Source organism: Polyodon spathula, chromosome 10 (assembly GCF_017654505.1).
Source record: "Polyodon spathula isolate WHYD16114869_AA chromosome 10, ASM1765450v1, whole genome shotgun sequence".
Lineage (NCBI taxonomy): Eukaryota > Metazoa > Chordata > Actinopteri > Acipenseriformes > Polyodontidae > Polyodon > Polyodon spathula.
Genome location: NC_054543.1, coordinates 8,831,953 through 8,852,558, shown reverse-complemented (window position 1 = coordinate 8,852,558; position 20,606 = coordinate 8,831,953). Strand labels below are relative to the sequence as shown.

The 20,606-nt window shown below is 40.2% G+C and overlaps 3 protein-coding genes across 3 annotated transcripts; 2 read left to right on the top strand and 1 right to left on the bottom strand.

The window, feature by feature from the left end:
- Window positions 1-21: 21 nt before the first annotated feature.
- On the bottom strand, window positions 22-3,715 carry st3gal7 (ST3 beta-galactoside alpha-2,3-sialyltransferase 7). The gene is made up of 7 exons (XM_041260470.1): window positions 3,405-3,715; window positions 3,135-3,242; window positions 2,853-2,979; window positions 2,030-2,382; window positions 1,421-1,607; window positions 841-999; window positions 22-519 (listed from the first exon to the last, which is right to left on the bottom strand). The coding sequence occupies exons 2-7, from the start codon at window positions 3,170-3,172 to the stop codon at window positions 280-282; spliced, it is 1,104 nt and encodes a 367-aa protein (XP_041116404.1). The 5' UTR covers window positions 3,173-3,242; window positions 3,405-3,715; the 3' UTR covers window positions 22-279.
- Window positions 3,716-8,266: 4,551 nt separating this feature from the next.
- Window positions 8,267-12,326, top strand: LOC121321646 (ankyrin repeat domain-containing protein 2-like). The gene is made up of 5 exons (XM_041260644.1): window positions 8,267-8,646; window positions 10,282-10,364; window positions 10,542-10,719; window positions 11,020-11,118; window positions 12,047-12,326. Exons 1-5 carry the CDS (start codon window positions 8,485-8,487, stop codon window positions 12,143-12,145), a joined length of 621 nt encoding a protein of 206 aa, XP_041116578.1. The 5' UTR covers window positions 8,267-8,484; the 3' UTR covers window positions 12,146-12,326.
- A 2,115-nt stretch (window positions 12,327-14,441) lies between these two features.
- On the top strand, window positions 14,442-20,606 carry hoga1 (4-hydroxy-2-oxoglutarate aldolase 1). Its single transcript, XM_041261311.1, has 7 exons — window positions 14,442-16,182; window positions 16,876-17,004; window positions 17,440-17,567; window positions 17,882-18,016; window positions 18,485-18,581; window positions 19,433-19,566; window positions 19,909-20,606. Exons 1-7 carry the CDS (start codon window positions 15,939-15,941, stop codon window positions 20,056-20,058), a joined length of 1,017 nt encoding a protein of 338 aa, XP_041117245.1. The 5' UTR covers window positions 14,442-15,938; the 3' UTR covers window positions 20,059-20,606.

Below are 20,606 nucleotides of genomic sequence, written 5' to 3'. Positions count from 1 at the left end.
CATAAGCATTCATTTATGTTAAAGCTTTATTTTTATTTTTATTTACTTTAATAATAGTGCACAGGAGTGGTGTGATGCTGGTTATTTAAAAAAATAAATACTGTACTGTATATTGTATAATATGTACTTTTTACATTTGTTTTAAGGCCATTACTTACTACAATACATTTGTTACTGGTTCCTGTTTATTTATAACTGAATGAATCTTCCCTGTTCCTATTGGATAACATGAGCTGTCTCTATGGTGACCTGTCAGACTTCCAGAACCAGAGTTCTGGGTTACCAGCTGACCCCTCCAGTCAGGTCATTCACTGCTTCAGCCTGGACCAAGGACCTCAGAAACATTTTCTCAGCTCCCACGTCGTGAACTGACTGCACCCCCATGGCATTCATGCGCAGAGTCCCGTAGTAGTGCAGGGGGGTCTTGGGGTGTTTCAGGTCATATCCAAACCCCGCTAGACTGACCTCGTCACACAGCCGAATCGCCATGACCACTGCAGTCACACCCAAAGTGGGCACCTTTTACCAGAAAGAAAGATAAGTAGTTTTTAGTTGCTGGCAGAGTAGAACTCAACTTTAAAAGGCTTTAGGTTTATAGCATCGTTATCCACCCCCTTTGCATTTGTCAGTGTGACTCGCCAACAGGTGTTGAGACAACTGGCACGAGGTATCCTGTGAACCAGCCAAAATATCCACAGCACGTTGGCAATAGAGCCTTGCATTGTTCAGGCTCAGGATTGACAAACAATTCAGCAAGCATATTTATTTAATGTCAGTATAATCAAGATTGACAGTCATGTCTCTGGGAACGCAGAAATTTAAAAGAAGGGTGAAGCTGACCTTGCTGAGGCTGATTAGGCTTTGTTGGGGTTTGGGGTACCCCAGGAAACCCAGAGCGGTCTCCCGGATGATCTCAGGGTTCAGGATTCTGAAGTTTTCAGCATGAAGAGGGACGGACTCCACCACTGTCTGCCAGAACCACAGCTTAGTCCACCAGCCCTACACAGACAAACAAAGGAAGGAAGACTGCCTTGTTGAAAGACAGAAGTACAGGAGCTCTACACTTCTTGTGACAGTGCAGGATGTGGTATAAGAAAGTTCAATAAGGCTGTTTAATTGCTGTACAGAATATATGTGGTCTTTCTAGGAAGGTCGTATTTCATTCATAAGTTGAAGACGATAACAAAACATTTGGGGGAATCTTCAGCAAAGTCTTGGCAGGAGGTGGTACAGTACTTTTAAGGCAATTTAAAAAAAAGTAGCTTATAGATTGTGTGCACAGATTTTATGGAGGTGTATAGGGTGGTACTGAATCAAAACTGTATTTAGGAAAACATCAGAGTCAATGCTTTTAAGTTGCTAATGAATTCCCATCTTAAATTTAAATCTGTGATAAAACCGAGAGACACAGATTGCTCACCAGAGGTTGCCTGGCCACAACTGCGGTGAACCAGTCTAGGTCAGAACTCTTGTACAGCGCCACAACCAGCAGCGAGGTGTTGCTGTACTCTCTGGCAGAGTGGGGCGCCCCCTCTGGGTAGGTCAGACGGACGGTAGTTCTGTAGCCAACGTCCTCTTCAAAACCAGAGACTGGAGCACTGTTTAACCTGGCATGAGGGGTATGAACAATACCATGAATTCAGTAATAACAAAGATGACTGTGATAAATGATAGAATAGTGGCATAATGGGTAGGGGTTGTATGTTGCATAGTCAGGTCCAGACCAGGCACCTTGGATCTGTAAAAGCTAAAAAAGTCTACCAGTCACACGCGTTGCTCAGTAATCAAAGCGCATCCCAAGGTATAACAAACACATTGCATACTGAGGACATTGCTTTCTTCTACTGCTGGTCTTCTCCAACCTTTTTTGGGGGGTTGTTTGATATGCTATCAATTCGAGGCTTAAATTTATTACAGAATGCATATCTGGTATGCCAAATACAAATTAATTAATTGATCTGTCTTGTACAGTTCATTTTTATTACACGTGTGTGATACATACCCTTAGTGAACCCCGTGCTGGACCCACCTGATAATAACATGGTGTTGGTCGATGTGGGGTCCCAGCTGGCTCCCTCTCAGCACCCCCCCACTCCCCAACACCACACAGCGCCTGCACAACCCACCACCCCCTAGCTCTGGGGATAGGCTGGTCGGGGGCAGTCCCAGCAGTGCACGGGCAGCCTGCTCTTCACTCCCCTGCAGACCCAGAGGAGGGGGAAATCTCTCTGAGTGAGCCTGGGACAACACTCCCTCTCCTCCCTGCAGAAACACTGGGACCCCGGGAGGGAGCTGGCCTGGGTAAGCCTCTCTGAGCTTGACCCGGCTCCAGCCAGGGCGACAGGCCTGGGACAGGAGGGAGGTTGAACGGTTCCGCAGCACCTGAGTCGAGAACAAAATAGTAGCAAAGCCAAAAACAACAAGCGCGTTTGATGTATTTCCCGAAATGTAGAGGACTTCTTAAGGCTATTCTAAGACTAGAAACTACCTTGGATAACATAAAAAGCTCCTGGTGGCTGGATAACTGGGCTCCCTGTCTATTGCACAATATCTGTAAAATAAATATTCCCCAAAGGTTTTAAAATGAAACTACAATTTCCAATATTATTGTAAATAGTTTATTGCACCTAAATTCCCTATTCTGTATTGCTCTCAGTTATTTACTTCCCCATCCCGAAAAGGAACAGCACATTATAGGCATGCAGATTGTTTGGAGACTCATGTCAAGTCATGAGAAAAAAGACTACTATTTGAAAAGACTCCCTGTTAGGTTGGCTAGTGCAGATGCAGGAGATTGTGTATCGGTGTCTGTCTGCGTATTGAAGTCTCTCTTGAGTTTGTGTGTATTTTACCTCAACAAGCTCGTGCTCCATGCTGTATTCTCTCCAGATTGTCAGCTGCCTGGGGAAGTACGCAGGGCACAGCAATGCAGTGTAACACCCAGCCAGGAGAACAATGGACAACGTGAGGTTCTTCTCCCTGTCACACAAGAATAAATCACAAGGGTCTCCCTAGAGAAACTTCCTGCACAAGCCCATTGTGTCGGAGTGCAGACTGTGTTTGTTGAGGATTTCAGGCTATATTTACAGAGCAATACTGTACACGATTCATTATTCAGAAAGAGCCTTACTTACCGGCTGAGGAAGAAATCTCTGGACTTTGCCAGCTCCATGTGTTAGCTTTGTATCGCCTGTTTCTCAATTGTGATACTTAATAACCATCATCTTGCTGGGTTTCCATTCCTACAAGTTTAAAACACAACTTTGAATCTTATTTGTATGTGAGCAATGTCCAGGTTTATCTGGTTTAAAATAAATGAATAACCCTGTGGTCATGAAGATAAAAAATGCTGCATTCATTTTAAAACCATGAACTAGACAAACATAGTGAAACCACATACTCACCTTATTTACTGAAGACTGCTACAGAGGTGGATCATACAAGCAAGGTTACCATGAATTATCTCTATTGTGAAAATTCAGTGTTCCGTAAGTCTTTCATTGTATCACTTAAAGTCAATATTGAGAGGTTTTGGAAAAAGCACACATTCATATATGGATCCTAGTTGACAAATTGAATAAGCTAAGCTGAGTGTGTTCCTATCACCACAAACACGAATTACACTCACAAGCCGCTAGTTGATGATTCTTTAGTTTTATCCACTGAATCAACACACCATATGACTTAATCGTCTCTTTAACTGTAGGGTAAGGTTCATTGGAGTGAGATAGTTCTGTACTAACATGAGCAGGATGAGTCCCTGAACTCTGATAACAGGAGCTGCACCATTATAAACACCCCTGTGACTCCGCCCATACTTGTCTTTCCCTGTAGCACAGCCTGCTATCTGTCTGCTCTGGGTAATGTGTGCTTGTAAACAGACTGCAGTAGTTCAGTGGTCATCAACCTAAATATTTGTTTAAAATGTGCTTTGTTTTTTGCACTACAATACCTCAAAAGCTAACCCTCAGAATCTCCTATAAAAATAAGCGGAGTACAGACCAAGATTTAAAAATTAAATTCCAATAAATCACTGGTTTGTTCTCGCCAATATAAACCTTAACATGGTTGAATTTCTTTAAAAGATTTAGTATTAAATGTGATATACAACACTGCTTCTATACAAAACAAAAAAGAAAATATCATGCTGATTTGACTGTCTTCGACTATGACCGCTAGTTATCTAAATAAATGTAGCTGCGATTAACAGGGGCAAAGTCCATGGAAATGTATTGCTAGCAGACTTTATGATAGGATTAATGGAATTGCTGTTAATGTCAACAGTTTACAGTTGCGTAGCTCAAACACAGGGTAGTGCTGCATGCGCAACTCACAATTTACGTAGTGCTTCATTGACCCACACCACCCCTACCATGTGACCATAATACCCCACGAACCTTAGGTTTAAGGTTAGGTTATTGTTATGAAATACACTTTGTTTTAGTACCTAAATGTATCACCCTTATCGTGTGATTGGGCTGTAGCCGATAATGATGACATCTATTACTACTTGTGCCACTCTGCAATCTACTTTATGTTGAAGAGAAATACTCAAGCTTTAAAATGATACCCTACTTGAGGTGGCACATCCAGACTATCTATATGAATTCCTCCTTAGAATATGAGCTAATATTCAATACATAACTGTGCAAATAAGTAACTAACTTCAGCCTCCAATCGGGAATAACCTTCTGTAAAGCTCTTTTGGGTGAACGTGTCGGCAGACAGCAAAAGCAAGCCCTGATTGCCTCAGTATTGCAGTTTGCACTGTGGAGTTTTGATAAATCTTAATTGTGATGGAAAGTCTTATATATTTTAACAAAGTGTTGTTGCTCCTTTTAACCATGCTGCCCAATAAAACGTTCTCATTGCTTTTACAGTGCCTATAGAAAGTCTACACCCCCTTGAACTTTTTTCACATTTTGTTGTGTCAGTGCCTCAGAGTTTCATGCATTTAAATGAGAATTTTTTCCCACTTATCTATACACCATACTCCACACTGTTAAGGGGAAAAAAGTTTTTATTGAGAAAAAAATTATATATTAAAAATACAAAACTGAAAGATCATAATTGGATAAGTCTTCACCCCGAGTTAATACTTGGTGGACAGACCTTTGGCAGTAATTACAGCTGTGAAAATGTTGGGATAGGTCTCTACCAACTTTGCACACCTCAATTTGGCAATATTTGACCATTCTTCTTTACAAAATTGTTCAAGCTCTGTCAAGTTCCTTGGGGAGCGCTGATGGACAGCAAAGGGATGGTGTTCTTTGGGTGATGTGCTGTGTTGGGTTTGCGCCAAACATAACGCTTTGCATTTAGGTCAAAAAGTTCCATTTTAGTTTTGTCAGACCACAAAACTTTTTGCCACATGGCTTACAGAATCTCCTGGGTGTTTTTTTGCATACTTCAAATGGGATTCAAGGTGGGCTTTCTTGTATAATGGCTTCCTTCTTGCCACCCTACCATACAGGCCAGATATGAAGAGTGCTTGGGATATTGTTGTCACATGCACACTTTGACCAGTCTTGGCCATAAAAGCTTGTAGCGCTTGTAAAGTTGCCATTGGCCTCTTGGTAGCCTCTCTGATCAGTCTCCCTGATCTAGACAGGGTCTTGGTTGTGCCATACACCTTCCTCTTCTTAATAATCGTCTTGACCGTGCTCCAAGGAATATTCAAGGCCTTTGATATTTTTTATACCCATCCCCTGATCTGTGCCTTTCAACAACTTTGTCCTGGAATTCTTTTTTGAAAGCACCTTGGTGCTTATGGTTGAGTCTTTGCTTTGAAATGCACTACCCAGCAGAGGGAACCTACAGGAACTGCTGAATTTATCCTGAAATCATGTGAATCACTACAATTTAACACAGGTGGAGGCCACTTAACTTGGTGTGTGATTTTGAAGGCAATTGGTTAAACCTGAGCTAATTTAGGATTGCTATTACAAGGAAGGTGGACACTTATCCAACCAAGCTATTTTAGTTTTTATTTTTATTTAATTTTATGCAAATTTCTAGAATATTTTTTTCACTTGGAAGTTGTGGGGCAGGATGTGTAGATACATGAAAAAAGAACTATTTTAATGCATTTTATTTTCAGGCTATAAGGAACAAAAGGTGACATTTTTTTAAGGGGGTGTAGATTTTCTATAGCACTGTATATGTATCTTTTGACTCTGTGTGTGTGTTTTTGCTGTAATTTTTTTTCTTGGCGACATTGTTTCACGTATTTTAATTCTGTTTCCGAATAAAAAATAATTTAATTTATCGAATATTCTGTGCTTTATCGCACTGAATTGGCGTAATTAGAGTACATATTAAAAATATATCCCTGTGTTTTGTAGACAGATGTCGTTAAAAGTTTGCATACCCAATATGTGGAAATATACATACATTGGGGATTTAAACTGTTGACGACAACTTTGTTGTCAACACTTTGTACTTAAGCATTAATTCTAAATAAAACCCGATTTCTACCCGATTGTTTCATTAATTGACACTTTGAGGAGAGTATTGCAAAACTCCCCCAGATTTATCCAGACACGTGAATCTCATTTTTTTAATTCCAAAGGCGCGTTCTATCACATTTCTAGGTCTGCAATGAGCATCATTGTATTCTCGTGCTGCTTCACTGTTTGGGTTAATAACTGGAGTCATATAACTATGAATGCAATGGGTAGCCAGTGTCACCTACAACAGAACAAGAAAAATATTACAATAGTAATAACTCAGAACTGTATAATAATTCAGAAGCACCTAAAATTAATCCAGGGGCAACATCCTCATTCTCTATATCCCACAATCCAGATTGCCTTGCTGTGAAGGCTTCGTGACAGGATCCCAGGGTATTTTGCAACCACATCAGTTATTATTCTTTGAGAATCACATGCAACCTGAAAGTTTACACTGTGAAAGTTCTTTCTATTTATAAAAGCAAAACTGACTCCGGGGGGTGCTTTAATCGTAGCGTGCGATACACTCAATAGCCCTGGGTGAAAGGTGCTTTACAGAACTCAGTGACCTTCAAAATATAATAACAGGAAACAAAAAAAAAAACAGCAAGTGTAAGCGCGAGACTTTGGTATTATAATGAGATTGGTATATTTGCATAAGAAAGTGGTTTGAAATGAACAGTCGTGCCTAAATCGCAGCATGGATGAAACTAAGTTACAGGAGTGACTTTAATACATCGCGGGTAGATTTACGAAGTCACAAAAACCTACGAAAAGTGAAACACGAAATTAAAAATCAGTGACACATTGAGTCCAAGTTCTGGTCGAAGTCGATGGTGGAAATTATGTAATCTACAATCTTGCGATGTGCGTTTTTTATTTATTTATTTATTTATTTGTAAAATACCTAAAATATCTCTCTCTCACTGTTACATAACCGCGTCTCTGAACAATGTTTGAAATTCTCCCTTTTGGGTTATCTGTTGGTTTAATCCTCTTGTCTAGTGGTACAAACTCATCACATCTACTTAAATGTAAATGTATCAAATTTCGCGAATGCAGCCTGTATTTAAAGTATGAACAACAGCTGCGACCAGTTTGCGCAGTCAAAAGGGCTGCGACACTATGCGTCCCGTACTGCACAAGAGTGAAGCTGCACAGCCAGCTGTCTGCGCCTGACGTTTCGCATTCATCTGCAGAAGAAGTACTGCATGAACCAGGATTTAAGAGTTTTTCACGATTCGGAAACAAACAGCATGTTGTAAAGAAAGCCTTTGTAAGTTGTTCTCCGATGCATTTGTAGAATTTACCTGCAGAAAACAGCTACTCACATTTTTCCTGCTGTATTTTTGCTGCCACCGATTCACACTGCTTCTATCTCATTGGCCGACCTACACAGCTGCGCGTAAATGCTGTGTGCATACTAGACAAATTACTGATACTGGCAGACTAGTATTTTCAATGCGTTCTGCATTTTTAAAGGAAATAAGGAAAGCTCCTAATCAAAAACGTGTTTATATCCATTTCCAAGATTTCACGAACGTTTTTTTTTTTTTTTTTTCAAATTCACGATTTTCACGATTTCGGTAACCTAAGTGACAAAATCGTAACCTTGAGTAGATGCTTACGCGATTTTTGTTTGCATAATGTCTCTGTTTATGGCTTTGTTTATCATGTTGGACACTCCGATAGGCTACGTGGAAATGACCTTCAGATGCTGCTGTTTGTCTCTGACTGATTTTGACCGTTTTTGCTGTCTTGGACTCAAGCCAAGCGACATGGGAAGAAACATGTGAGGTTCAACCAAGGTACGCTAGATATTGTATTCACCATTAACACTTTGAACATGGCAAGCCACCGTCTTAAACATAATAGTAGCGTACATGTGATTCATGTCAAATATATGTCTAGTGTATACAAACCATCATCACTCGCTGATGAAATACAGTTTGAAAGCACTGAAGTTACAGAACAGAAACGCAGTGGGGAAGACGGTAAAAGGATGGGCTCATAGCACAGGCTTGCCGCGGTCATGTGTACAAAAAGCAGGCGGCAGCACGAAGTGCGCACAAAAATTGGATTTCAGAAACGCTACTCGCATTGCCGGAAGCTGGGGGTCATGAAAATGGACACGGCAGACCTTGAAGTGGAAATGTACAGTGAACCAAAAATCAAAGGGCTTGCCCAAATCCAAGTAAGGGGATTGATATGGTAACTATTTCAGTAATGGTAAAAGTGGTTGCTCGTTATTATCTTTAAAATATAGTTGTACTGTGGAAAGGTGTATTTGATAGGGCAGGTTAGGAGTTATGAAGATCTGCCACCATTTTGTCCATTAAAATAGAGCCATATATGTCTTTCACAGCAAATGTTTCAGTGCTTGTCCTCAACTCTGCGTTCTGCATTGTAGCTTCAACATTGAGGGGAGCTGAGATTTGAATATTACATTTCCAACTGAAGTGTCTTCGTAATGACAGTTCATATAGTCTTGAAATCTCAGCTCAAAGCCCAAAGAACCAACCCACTTCTCTTTTCAACTTAGATATGTTCCAGGTGTTGCAATCCAGTGAAACTAACAAACATCCCGTTGATAAGAGGATAGACAAAATATTGAAGAGTTAACTATGAACAGACTTGCAGAAAAAATACCAGACACATGGGAAGAGGGCTATACAGTTTAACAGGAACAAAGTCTTTCAAAATGTCTGAACAGTGGGGGACATACTATGCCAAATTGAGGTATTGTGTTGCTTTGTGTAGGAAGGGTCATTCAAAACTCGATTTTGTTTCTCCAGTTTGGCAGCCCCTCTTGTGAAAAGGCAGTGTCGTAAACAAACAAATGCTTCTCTGGTCAGACTAGGCACCGTTCTAGCAGGTGCATTTCCTTTGTTTTGCGTTCAAAGATCAAAAATCTGCAAACATGCTTTTTTGCTGTTTAGCTGATGACTCTGGACTCTTGCCAGCTGAAGGTTTGCAAGCGCTGCAGTCAAGTATTCTGAAATGGCTGCTACATAACACAATTAGTTAATCATAGATCCTGGGTAATAAACAGACAGACAGGAGGCATGGAGGGGATGAGAGGCAGCAGTAAATCCCTCGGCATGATTCTGGGGGTGGGTGCCAGAAAGTACAACACATTTCTGTACTGTGGTCCCAAATCCAGGGAGGTCACCTACAGGAGGTGTGTTTGGAAGTACCTGAGCTTAGTGTATAGGTAACTCAACAAGGATGGAAATAATTCTCCTATTGCATAGCAATTTCACCCATTCCAGGTTTTACTGTGAGCTTGTTTAGCCACAGTGTGTAGGTAACAAGCTCAGATAAGTCTTATAAAACCTACAGTAAAATCAGTAATGTATCAGACTGCTCAAACCCACTGCTCTGAGCTCTCTGGTATGTAAGGTAGTGTGTTTGATTGTTTTTGGAAACTTACTACAAACTACATTAGATTAAGTAAATTATTCAGTGTTTTTAGAGTGTTTCTTAGGAAACCTCCTTAAGCTGTAAAATACCTATACTGACCAAGAAAGGTAGAGAACTTTTTTCTCCTTTAAAAAGCATGGAAACGAGAAATAATATTACTGTGGACAAGTTTCCAGTCCTTATAAATAAAGTACATCTATAAAGTACAAGTACACATCTATAAATGGTTTCAGTAGACCTCCACCTCCCAAAAAGATTAAGTGAACATATACAGTAGCTGAAAATTAAGTTTTCTTTTTTTGCCCATAATGACAATGAAGTATAACATAATGTAGACCATGGACTTTAGTCCTGGAAAACAGGATTGCGGAACATTTTTCTGTGTCTAAACCTTGTCCCGCTGCAGGCTGAGGAGCGTGTGCAGAAGACCTCGTCAGACCTGCGCAGGGAGATCCTCGACGTGGGCAGCATCCAGAACATCACCGGGCTGTGGAAGATGATAATTAATATTAATAATAATAAATAAATATTATTGTGTATATATTATATATATATATATATATATATATATATATATATATATATATATATATATATATATATATTAAAAAAAATAGAATGGAATAAGTGAGAAATTCTGATAAAAATGCAATTGTATCTCACCAGTGCATGGCCCACTGTGTTTCAGTCAAAATATCTCAGACTGCAGCATTTAAAACAAATTGGTTTACTTCAGACAGGACCCATTGATGTCCCAAAGTTCCTGAAAGCAGCTGTCGAAGGGAAAATGAAAATCATTGAGACGTTCCTTGAGGATGGAGGCAACCCAGATTCATGTGATGAGGTAGGACTGTGTCTCAACAGCACCCCCTTGTGTTTGATCTTGGGAATTCTGTCTCTATTTATACACACAAACTTACACCTTTTTATAAAACTAGCAGTTGTCATGTTTTATAAAAGAAAGTTAAGTCAAGTAGACAAACATTTTGGCTAGTTCCCTCTCCAGTGTACAAAATAACTTTGTTTTTTCCTGTCTTTTATAGATTTCTAGGTAGGACGTTCTCTTTACAAAACTATATGACCTGTTGCTAATGGTGGCAAGGTATTAGCTTTCATGAAATATAAAACTCTTGCTTCCTTCCAGTTTAAAAGGACAGCCCTGCAAAGGTCATCTCTTGAGGGTCACACTGAAATTGTTCAGAAACTCTTGTACAAAGGTGCCGATGCCAACTTCAGAGACAGGGTGAGCCACTGTGACTTCCCAAAGTCGCTGCTGATGATACTGATGTGTATGAGTACCTTATTGCCGGGGTGGATGTTCAGCTGGGAAACAGTTGGGAAACGTAAACCCTCCTGATCTCACTCTCTGTGTTCTGTGTGAGATTTGAATACAGCTGTACATTTCCCACTGCTTTTGGAATCTCGCCGGAGTATTGGATGTTTATTTTCATCCCAGTTATGGTCCTGTATTTATGTAAGTGAATACATTTGAAATGATGGCATTGCTGGCTCCCCCAGCAATTGATTCTCATCAGCAGCTCATGAGCAATCCACTGCATGTGGCCACCAGGACTGGCCATTACGACATTGTGGAGCACCTGATAGCCAGCGGGATTAATGTCAATGCCAAGGACAGGGTATTCCTCTCCTGTGAGTCCTCCGGTATAAAACTGCTTTTTAATTGGGTTTCTTAAAAGTCTTTTTGAAGTCCAAACTTTCCTATAGACACTACCTGGACCACACTCACGCCTAGTCCCTCTGCTTTAACAACTAGTCCACATTGTCTCAGTATCTCCACTCAAGCAACTAGGCTGAACTACCCTCCAGTCCTTCAGATCCAACCTCGTCCAAACTCCCTCTCTCAGATCTAACTGCTACGAAAAACATTTGACGATGACTAAAACATAAAACTGAATGAAAAATACAGGAACAGGTGAACTAACATTTTGAGTTGTTTTTTCTAATTTTGGAAATTGCCCAAAAGACTAGGGCAATATTACATTAAAACACTTTTTTTTTTTCAGAACGTAACTAAGGGCTAAAGGCCTAAAAGACAAACAAAATGAATCCTAGATCGGTACTAATGGATGAGCATATGGAGTGTTATTACTGTCTTTCTAGTTATAATGTAGACCAGTGCAGTTGCTTATCAAGCTGTCTTTCTTTTTCAGGATGGGAAGACCCCCATAGAGCTGGTGAAGCAGTGGCAATTCGACACCAAGGATGTGCTGGAGGGACTGGTTCAGAGAAACAGGCCTAGAGGGGGGTAGAGGAGAGATTATAAGAGGAAGGGGAGGGTTGAGAAACCCAAATTGGCTGGTGGTATATTTCAACCTCCATATTGCGTATTGACGGTTGTTAACTTCAGTTGTAAGAAATGGCATACATGCAGTATATACACTCCCCAATCCATTGACATATATATAGAAATATAGAAATTTAGAAATTGGCAATTATGGGGTTAAATTCCCCGACCTGCCTGGGTTTATTGTGTTCAGGTGGCTGGGGTTGATTAGTTAATTAGAGTAATTAACGGTCAATCAGCACCCAGCCACCTGACATAAAAGGAGGCCTCTGCTTCCCATTAGGGAGGAGGGAGCTGAGAAAGCGTGTTGGTGTTGGTGTTGGTGTTGGTGTTGGTGTTGGTGTTGGTGTTGGTGTTGGTGTTGGTGTTGGTGTTGGTGTTGGTCCAGTGAAGGCATTGCCCAGCCTGGAAATCTAAATTAATACAAAGATGACTACAAAAGATTTAGAAGTGAGTAGTTTTTCGAGATGTATTTACAGTATAATTGTAAATCTCGAAAAACTACTCGCTTCTAAATCTTTTGTAGTCATCTTTGTATTAATTTAGTATAAATACATGTTAATTTGGATTCATATGTTGTTTTTTTCTGACTTTATGTGAACGAGAAGACGCACAATTGCCCATTTTCCCATTGGAAATAGTGATATTTTGAAATATCACTGTCCTGGTCACAAAAGCAAAGTTTGTGGGGAATAATAGCCATGTTCTATACTTTTGAGGCATAAGCAATTAGGAAATAACACTTACTACCCAGGAACAAAAAAAAAAAAAAAAATTGTTACACGGTGTAACCATTCGAAAAGATGAACAGTGAGAGATACGACCATCAGCATAATTGAAGGCGGCCTGTCTGCGAGAATAATCAGCAGACTAGTCCAGAGAAACCGGGTCTATGAGTGACAGGCCACGTTCTGTAAGGCAGAGGGTCACCACATCGGCCCAGGACCGTTACATTTTTTTGTTACACAGTGTTATTTAACAGTAAACAGACCCCAAAGGGTGGGACAAGGTGGGCATCTTTCACCTGAGACAAAGTGACGTTATAGAATAACGATCGAACTTCAACTTACAGGTAAGTCTCGTTCCATCTCCATATTCTATGATGTCACCGTTTCAGGTGCACCATGAGACCCAAAAATGCAAGTATCCAAACCGCGTTTTCAATTAACCAACTTTAAAACAAAAATCAGGGTCAATCACATTCAATTGAAAAACTAAAAGCATTAAAATGATATTTAAATACTTTCAATTAATATGGATTATGTACACTTTGATGCAGAAAAATAAATAAATAAACCAAAACATATTTTTTAAAACAGATAACATTGTTACCTAAATAAATTATTATGGGGCATAACAGGTTTATTGTAAAACCTAGCAGAGGTACAAGAAGAAACCCAACCAGCTGTATCCAGAATTGTCTGCAAAGGATAATTTTTTATTTTTGCAGTAGAAACTGAAGCTGCTCTGGTACTATGTGGTTTAAAAATACTGACATCAGTACATGCTGAACACATACCTTGTCTAATCCATCTGCTGATTGTGTCCTTAGATATAGCTTCATGTGGTTTTGAAAAGCTGATCAACTTCCCCACACAAGGGCTGAGTTCTATTCAAATATTTAGTAAGGACAGTATATACACACAAATTCTCATCATTTGGAAACTTAGAAAAACATATATGTTGGACTCTTGAAAGAGGACTGGTAGTCTTCAGTAAACAAGGTAATAGAAACACATGTTCTTTATCTGAGGACTGTGGGTTATCTAAATTGAACAAGAAAATAGTCTGACCTCCTAATGGAGAAACTAATGCAATTAACATAGTAAGCTTTAATGTACGTAATTTAAGTGGAAATTCACTAGTAACGCCTAAACCGCTAAGATATCGTAGGAGTATTGCTGGATCCCAGATACTAGAATATCTAGGAAAGCTTGGAGATAGCTGGACATACATTGTTGCTGTGAAAAAGAAAGACTATTATATTTAGCCATAAAACTCACTTCTAGCTGTGCAGACAGAACTATAGCTAAGTCCTTTGTCAAAAAGATAAATCAGAAAATCTAAACCTTGTGGAACAGTCGCTTTAGTATAATCGATTTGTTGTTCATAACAAAAATCCGCTAATATGCTGAGTAGCATTGAAAACCAAGGCTTGGTTGTCCACACTGGGTCAATGAGAATGCACTCCCCTGATTCCAACATTTTTTTGTAGACACCTCTTAATAAGGCGGAAAACATCAAATAATTTATAATTCCAAATAGTGGAAATGCATCAATAAATTCAGCATCAGGGTCAGGCTTCCAGGAAGCATATCTTGGAAGTTGCGTATTAATCCTAATAGCAAAGAGATCCATCTCAGGAATACTCCAAATAGCAGGGTGTGCAGTAAAACTGTCAGGACACAGCTGCCACTCTGCAGATCGACTTGTCTGCAACTTTGCTTAGACCTGGTAAATATGTGGCTATAAACCAGTTTGTTTAGGCATACATGTAAATTGGTATTTAACCCCGTTATGAACAAATCTCAAGTATTTTCTGTGTTCACGGGCAACAGGTACAGTATAATATGCTTCATTTAAATCAGTAGATGCCATATAACATCCAGGAGTGATTAACTGTAAAATTGACTTTAGAGTGTCCATCTTAAATTTTCTATATATCACTCCCCTGTTAAAACTCTTTTAATATCAGTCGACATTCTGCATCTTTCTTCGGAACCAGTAAAATTGATGAAACAACTTCCTCATGTGACATTTTCAGCAGTATTTGTAAATTGATTTACTATAGTTTTCAATACATTTTTGTACTTTGGAATTATTTTCTTTGCATTGTAGAATGATCATACAATGTACAAAAATAACTAGATACGTACTGTACAGGATAGGACGAATGCTATGAAACTGTGAATACGTTGTAGGGGTACATTGGGCAGCTAGGGAGACACAGAGACGTCTCTGAGTTTAAAATGTTTTGGAGGGAAAATCTGCTGCAAGTCTGTTCTCAAGAGCCTGCCAACTGATACCTAAGGTTAAATAGTATTCAGTGTCTCTTAATCAATCTCCAATTGTCTGTTTTTCAGTTTTGTAAAATGAACATGACTTTTTCTTTATTCAGAAAAAGGGAGTTAATTCAGTACAGGAGTAAACACTTTGAAATTCAGATCACTGTTTGCAAATATGTGTTTGCCTCCATTCACTGAAAATCTCGCAGTCCCACACTGGAATAACTTTAGTTTACAGCGCAAATGAGTTTGTCCGTAGTTTTGAGACGGTCCCTTGGAGCGTGAGAAGGTGTCACAGGTTAGAGGTGTTTCTAACTGTTCATGAGGCGATTGGATTGGAATCTTGCAATATAAAAAAACAGAGTAAACTTGATTAGAACTAAATTTAATACAGAGTACCAGTAAACAGACTACTAAATACGTCATACTTTTCACATAATGTAATGTTTTTAATTTAAACAGTCAAGAGAGTGTGGGTATTACTATTAGCGCTGTGTTATTGTGGTACTGTATTGGGGAACGTTTTTAGTTTTTTTAAAAAAATGTTTTACTAGTTGCATAAGTAACGGGTCGGATTACCCAAGCCAGATGTTAATATTTAAATAGTCCACTGTATGCCAGCGTTAAATATTAACGTTAGAAAAGATAGGTTTGGGTTTGGACCAAACCTAAAAAGGGGGGGAAAGCTGTAGTAGCAGGATAAAGGGTTGAAGAAAATCTGCATTTAAAAAAGCGAGATTATTTCTAAAGAAAATGTTCTTTCTTGGGCGCCTTCTCTCTGGGGGTGCGTGCAAGAGAAGTGTAAGTTTGCTCCGGACGCGTGTCGCTGCTCCCGAGGTGAAGACTTGTGTCAAGAGACACAGTTCGAGTCCCGGCCAGAGATTGGATATTCGGGGCATCTACCCTCCCATCGCGACGCCGTTCACACAGAAGGAGCTGGTGGATTATCATAAACTGGAGGAAAACTTGACCAAATACTCTAAGATACCTTTCCGAGGTAAGGATACATCTACATATAAATTGTCCATGATATTAAATTACATTATACAGTAGTTGTTCTCAATATGGAGGGAGACTTGGATAACGTAGTGTGGGACTCACTGCGGTCACTGTCTCTGCAGAACCTCGGGAAGTTGGAAGGTTGTTAAAAAAAGTAAAAATAAAAAAAAAAAAAGCCTGTTGTTTTGGACAGGGGCGACAGTTTTAAAGGTTAGTGTTTGGGAGACAGTCCTCTCTGGCCAGATGTTCTGCAAAACCTTTAAAAGAGGAGTATGTTTATGCAGGTGGAAATATAATTCTGTTTCCCACTGACTGAAGGCCAAAGTCTAGCAAATGGACAGAAAAAGAGAATCTTGGATTCTTATGATAGAGATAATGAAGTACAAAACAGCCATATTGTTAAAGGTAGTCCTGCCAGATTTATAAAAGTATTGGAACAGAAGCATAAGGAACAGACCAATGCCTTTCACCAGGAATCTTGCAGTAAGCCAGTAGCTGCAACCCTGCCAATCCCCTAACTGGTAGGCTACCAAGCTTCCCAGTCCTCGGCTCTAACCAGTAGGCCACACAACCTCCCATTCCTCCACTCTATTCATTTTGAGAAACGTGTTTGATTATCAAGTGACGTTACAATGCTTTTACATGAACAGTATGTCCCAAAGTTATTCATCCTGGATACTCTCTCTCTCAGGGTTTGTTGTTCAAGGTTCAAATGGGGAGTATGCCTACCTGACGAGCGAGGAGCGAGTGGAGGTGGTGAGGAGAGTCCGGCAGGCTGTCCCCAAGGACAAGCTGGTGATCGCAGGCTCCGGCTGCGAGTGTAAGGGGAGAGTGAATGGTTCATTACTTCAGTTTTAGCTGCACAGACCAATGACATGCCAGCACCCTGAGACAAGTGGTCTCTGTACCAACCTGTATAGGGCTGCTGAGGGCTGTAGTGGAAAATGAGACAGTTGAGTTTAGTGTCTGAAACCATATGATCCTGCTAATAGCTAAATGATTGTCTAGCGAATTTATTTATTAACTACTTTTGGTGAATTGCTAGCTTGTTGTGTACTACTTATAAAAAAAAAAAAAGAAATGAAACGCTTATAAAAGTTGAATTGAATCAATGTTAACTGAACTTAACTAATCTTACTGGCATGGTTCAGACAAAAAAGTAAGGACTCGTGAAGAAGTGATGTTGCACAGTAGATGCACAGAGCTGTGTGTGGAGCTGGCTGCCCCACACTGATGGCTCTCTGTGCTCCCCCAGCATCCATGGCCACAGTGCAGATGAGTGAACGGATGGCACAGGCTGGCGCTGACGCAGTGCTTGTCGTTACTCCATGTTTCTACCGAGGAAGGATGGACAGCCGAGCACTCATTCACCATTACACACAGGTAACTGTTGCACAGAACACAAGGCAGGAGCAGTACTACGTGACCGAGAGGGATATTTCCGCTAGGTCAAGGTAAAAACAAGCCTCATTGACAGGTCTTAAAATAAAAACTTTTTTTTTTTTTTTTAGTGCAGGGATAAATGTTTGAATAACCCTGCATGGAATTTTATTACAGGCAAAATTGATCATGTTCTTGTTTGCCAGAAGTTGGTGCAAAATGTTAGTGTTTATTGGTATGTCAGGATACTTATCGCATTCAGTACACTGTGCTGTTCAGTGTTAACCTGAGTCTGCCCATCCTTGTCTGTCCCACAGGTTGCAGACGCCTGTCCAGTACCAGTGATCCTCTATAACGTTCCTGGGAACACAGGTCTGGATCTGCCAGTGGAGGCGGCTGTCACTCTTTCACAGCACCCCAATATTGTGGGGCTCAAGGACAGTGGCGGGGATGTAAGTTTTGGAGTTGGGGCATACTGCATTCACAGAAACACAGATAAATACATGCACTCACTCTCAGTAGTTATTTATGAGCCACATAATGGCTGGCTTCCACATCCTTAGGGATATCGAAGATTAGATGTGAATTGTTTGATGGAGGGATGATATTCATTTTACAGTATCTGCTCACTGTCACATTCCAGAGTTGCTCTGGTACACTCTTGCAATATAATGGTTCTGTTAACCTGCTGTTTTTAAAGAAGTTCTACTCCAACGGGATGGCTTAATAAACAGCAGGTAGCAAGTGGCAATTTATGCCCGGTTTCCACTGCCTGGTGCCAGCCAGAGCATTGCACAATACTGTACACTATGATCTAGACAGATAGTGCCCTTTAATATTTCATTGCATCTATTAAATGGACAGAATTCTGTCTGTACTGCGTTATCTGTTTCTTGATATGTTTTTTTTCTTTTTTTCAGATTACTAGGATCGCTCTGATAATTCACAAAACCCAAAATCAAGATTTCCAGGTGCTGGCTGGATCTGCTGGCTTTCTACTGGCTGCCTATTCTGTGGGTAAGGCTCTTAAATTTTTCTTTTAAAAAGAAATCTGTTCTAGCACTTAACTTCTGTATTCTGTGTCTGTTCTGTTGTTTATAAGTGTGTGTCGGTTTATCTTTTCAATTTCCCCTCATTCTCGGTGTCTGGGGCTGGGGCTGGTGCTGTTAATGAGCTTGTTCTATGTCCTTAAAACTGCCGGTTTTCAGCCGGGTGCATCTGCAATAGCGGGGTTGGACAGTTTCATGATATTCCTCTCTGGTTTAATTATTTTCTTTTTTCTTTAATGAGTAAGTCGTAGGATAAATTAGTTGAAATATTATTCACTACTAATGATATGCCACCCCACTAATGGATATTTGGGTAAGAACATTAAAAGACATTATTCAACAACCAGGTAGGAGGCATTTACAAATCGCAGCTTTATTACATCACCCTAACACTGTGCTTTAAACAGTTTCACTCAAACAAGATGTCACCTGACAACCATGGATTTCCAGGTGAGACTCTCTCATGTACCTGTTCTCTGTGCATGAAACACGTTTTCCTGAGCCGCCTGTGAAAACAGCACGAGAACTCTACGTATGGCTGATTTGCATATCGACATCCTCCTTTCCCCTCATTTGCATGGCGTCTGGTGAAAAGAGGGTCTTGTGGAGTAAAATAAACTGAGGCAATGGAAACCCCAAATGTATAGGGCCATTTTTCATTTGGCTCGAGCACAATGTCTCGAGTAAAATTAGAACACACACGGAAACTCCCAAAGTCACAAGAGCCGAGGAACTGGGAGGAAATGTGGTCTAGTTGTAAGTGCTTAGGGCAAATTTGGCTAATGATTTTAGCAGATAATTCTTTCTGTCTCTTCAAAGGTGCAGTCGGTGGTGTTTGTGCCCTGGCAAATATCCTTGGACAACAAGTCTGCCAACTAGAGCAACTCTGTGTTTCAGGCCAGTGGGAAAAAGCAAAGGCTCTACAGTGCAGGCTCATCGAACCCAACGCAGCAGTGAGTAGAAACCGCAGCTTGGTCAGGCCAGAACATCACGGCATCGTGGTCTGTAGAACACCCTGTGGCTATTAATTGAGAAATCAAATATTTATTATAACACTTATGAGAAGATAAGTGTTCATAAGCCATTAAAATGTTAACCAAACATAATACAGTATAGTAATGTAGATCCTGTTCATAAGTCACGTAGGACGGCTTTGTTTAGTGCACACTGACCGCATTGTAATGGTATTGCATGTGTATATATTAGTTTACATTGCTCTGGTAATAGTTGCTGGTAAGGACTTGCATGCTACAGTACCACTGTGTCTTAAACCTGCTCATCCCAACCCTCCTCAGGTAACACGCAAGTTTGGGATTGCAGCCCTGAAGCAGGCGATGGACTGGTTTGGTTATCATGGTGGTAACTGTCGTTCCCCCCTCTGCCCGCTTACTGAATCTGAGACCAAGCAGCTGCGGAATGACTTCACCTGCAACGGCTGGCTTTGAACACCAAGGGATCCAAGCTGAGGAAACTCGTGCAGAAACGTTCTCACCGTCGTATTTCAGGAATCTCATTCATTCTTTCTATAGCTACATCTTTCCCAATCACCCCTCCCTTATCAAGTCCCAGTTTTTGTATTTCAATCACTAAACTATGTTGTGTATTGGCTGTTTCCCTAGCATTTCTTTATGTATAAAGTAACCTATTGTGTTTTTAATTGAGAGAAGGGTCCTGCGTGTGTCCAGATTGTGGGGCCAAAATAAAAGGTCAAATCACACATGCAGTCTCCCCATTCAACATTTTACACCAATAAAAGATCTAATACAAAACAAAATCGACCTAAGGATGGGGATGTTGAATATTTGAGGTGATTTTCTTTAACTCTGTGTTGACGACGGGTACCTCATACCACGTAATGTCAAGATGTGTGATTTGATTTCCAGTCAAATAGAATATTCATATCTGCCATTCTTACCCCTCTATACATGTAGTGTGCAGTTCTGTAAAAGAAGAGCAATTACGATATAATTGTAATAAAACATTTCCAGACATA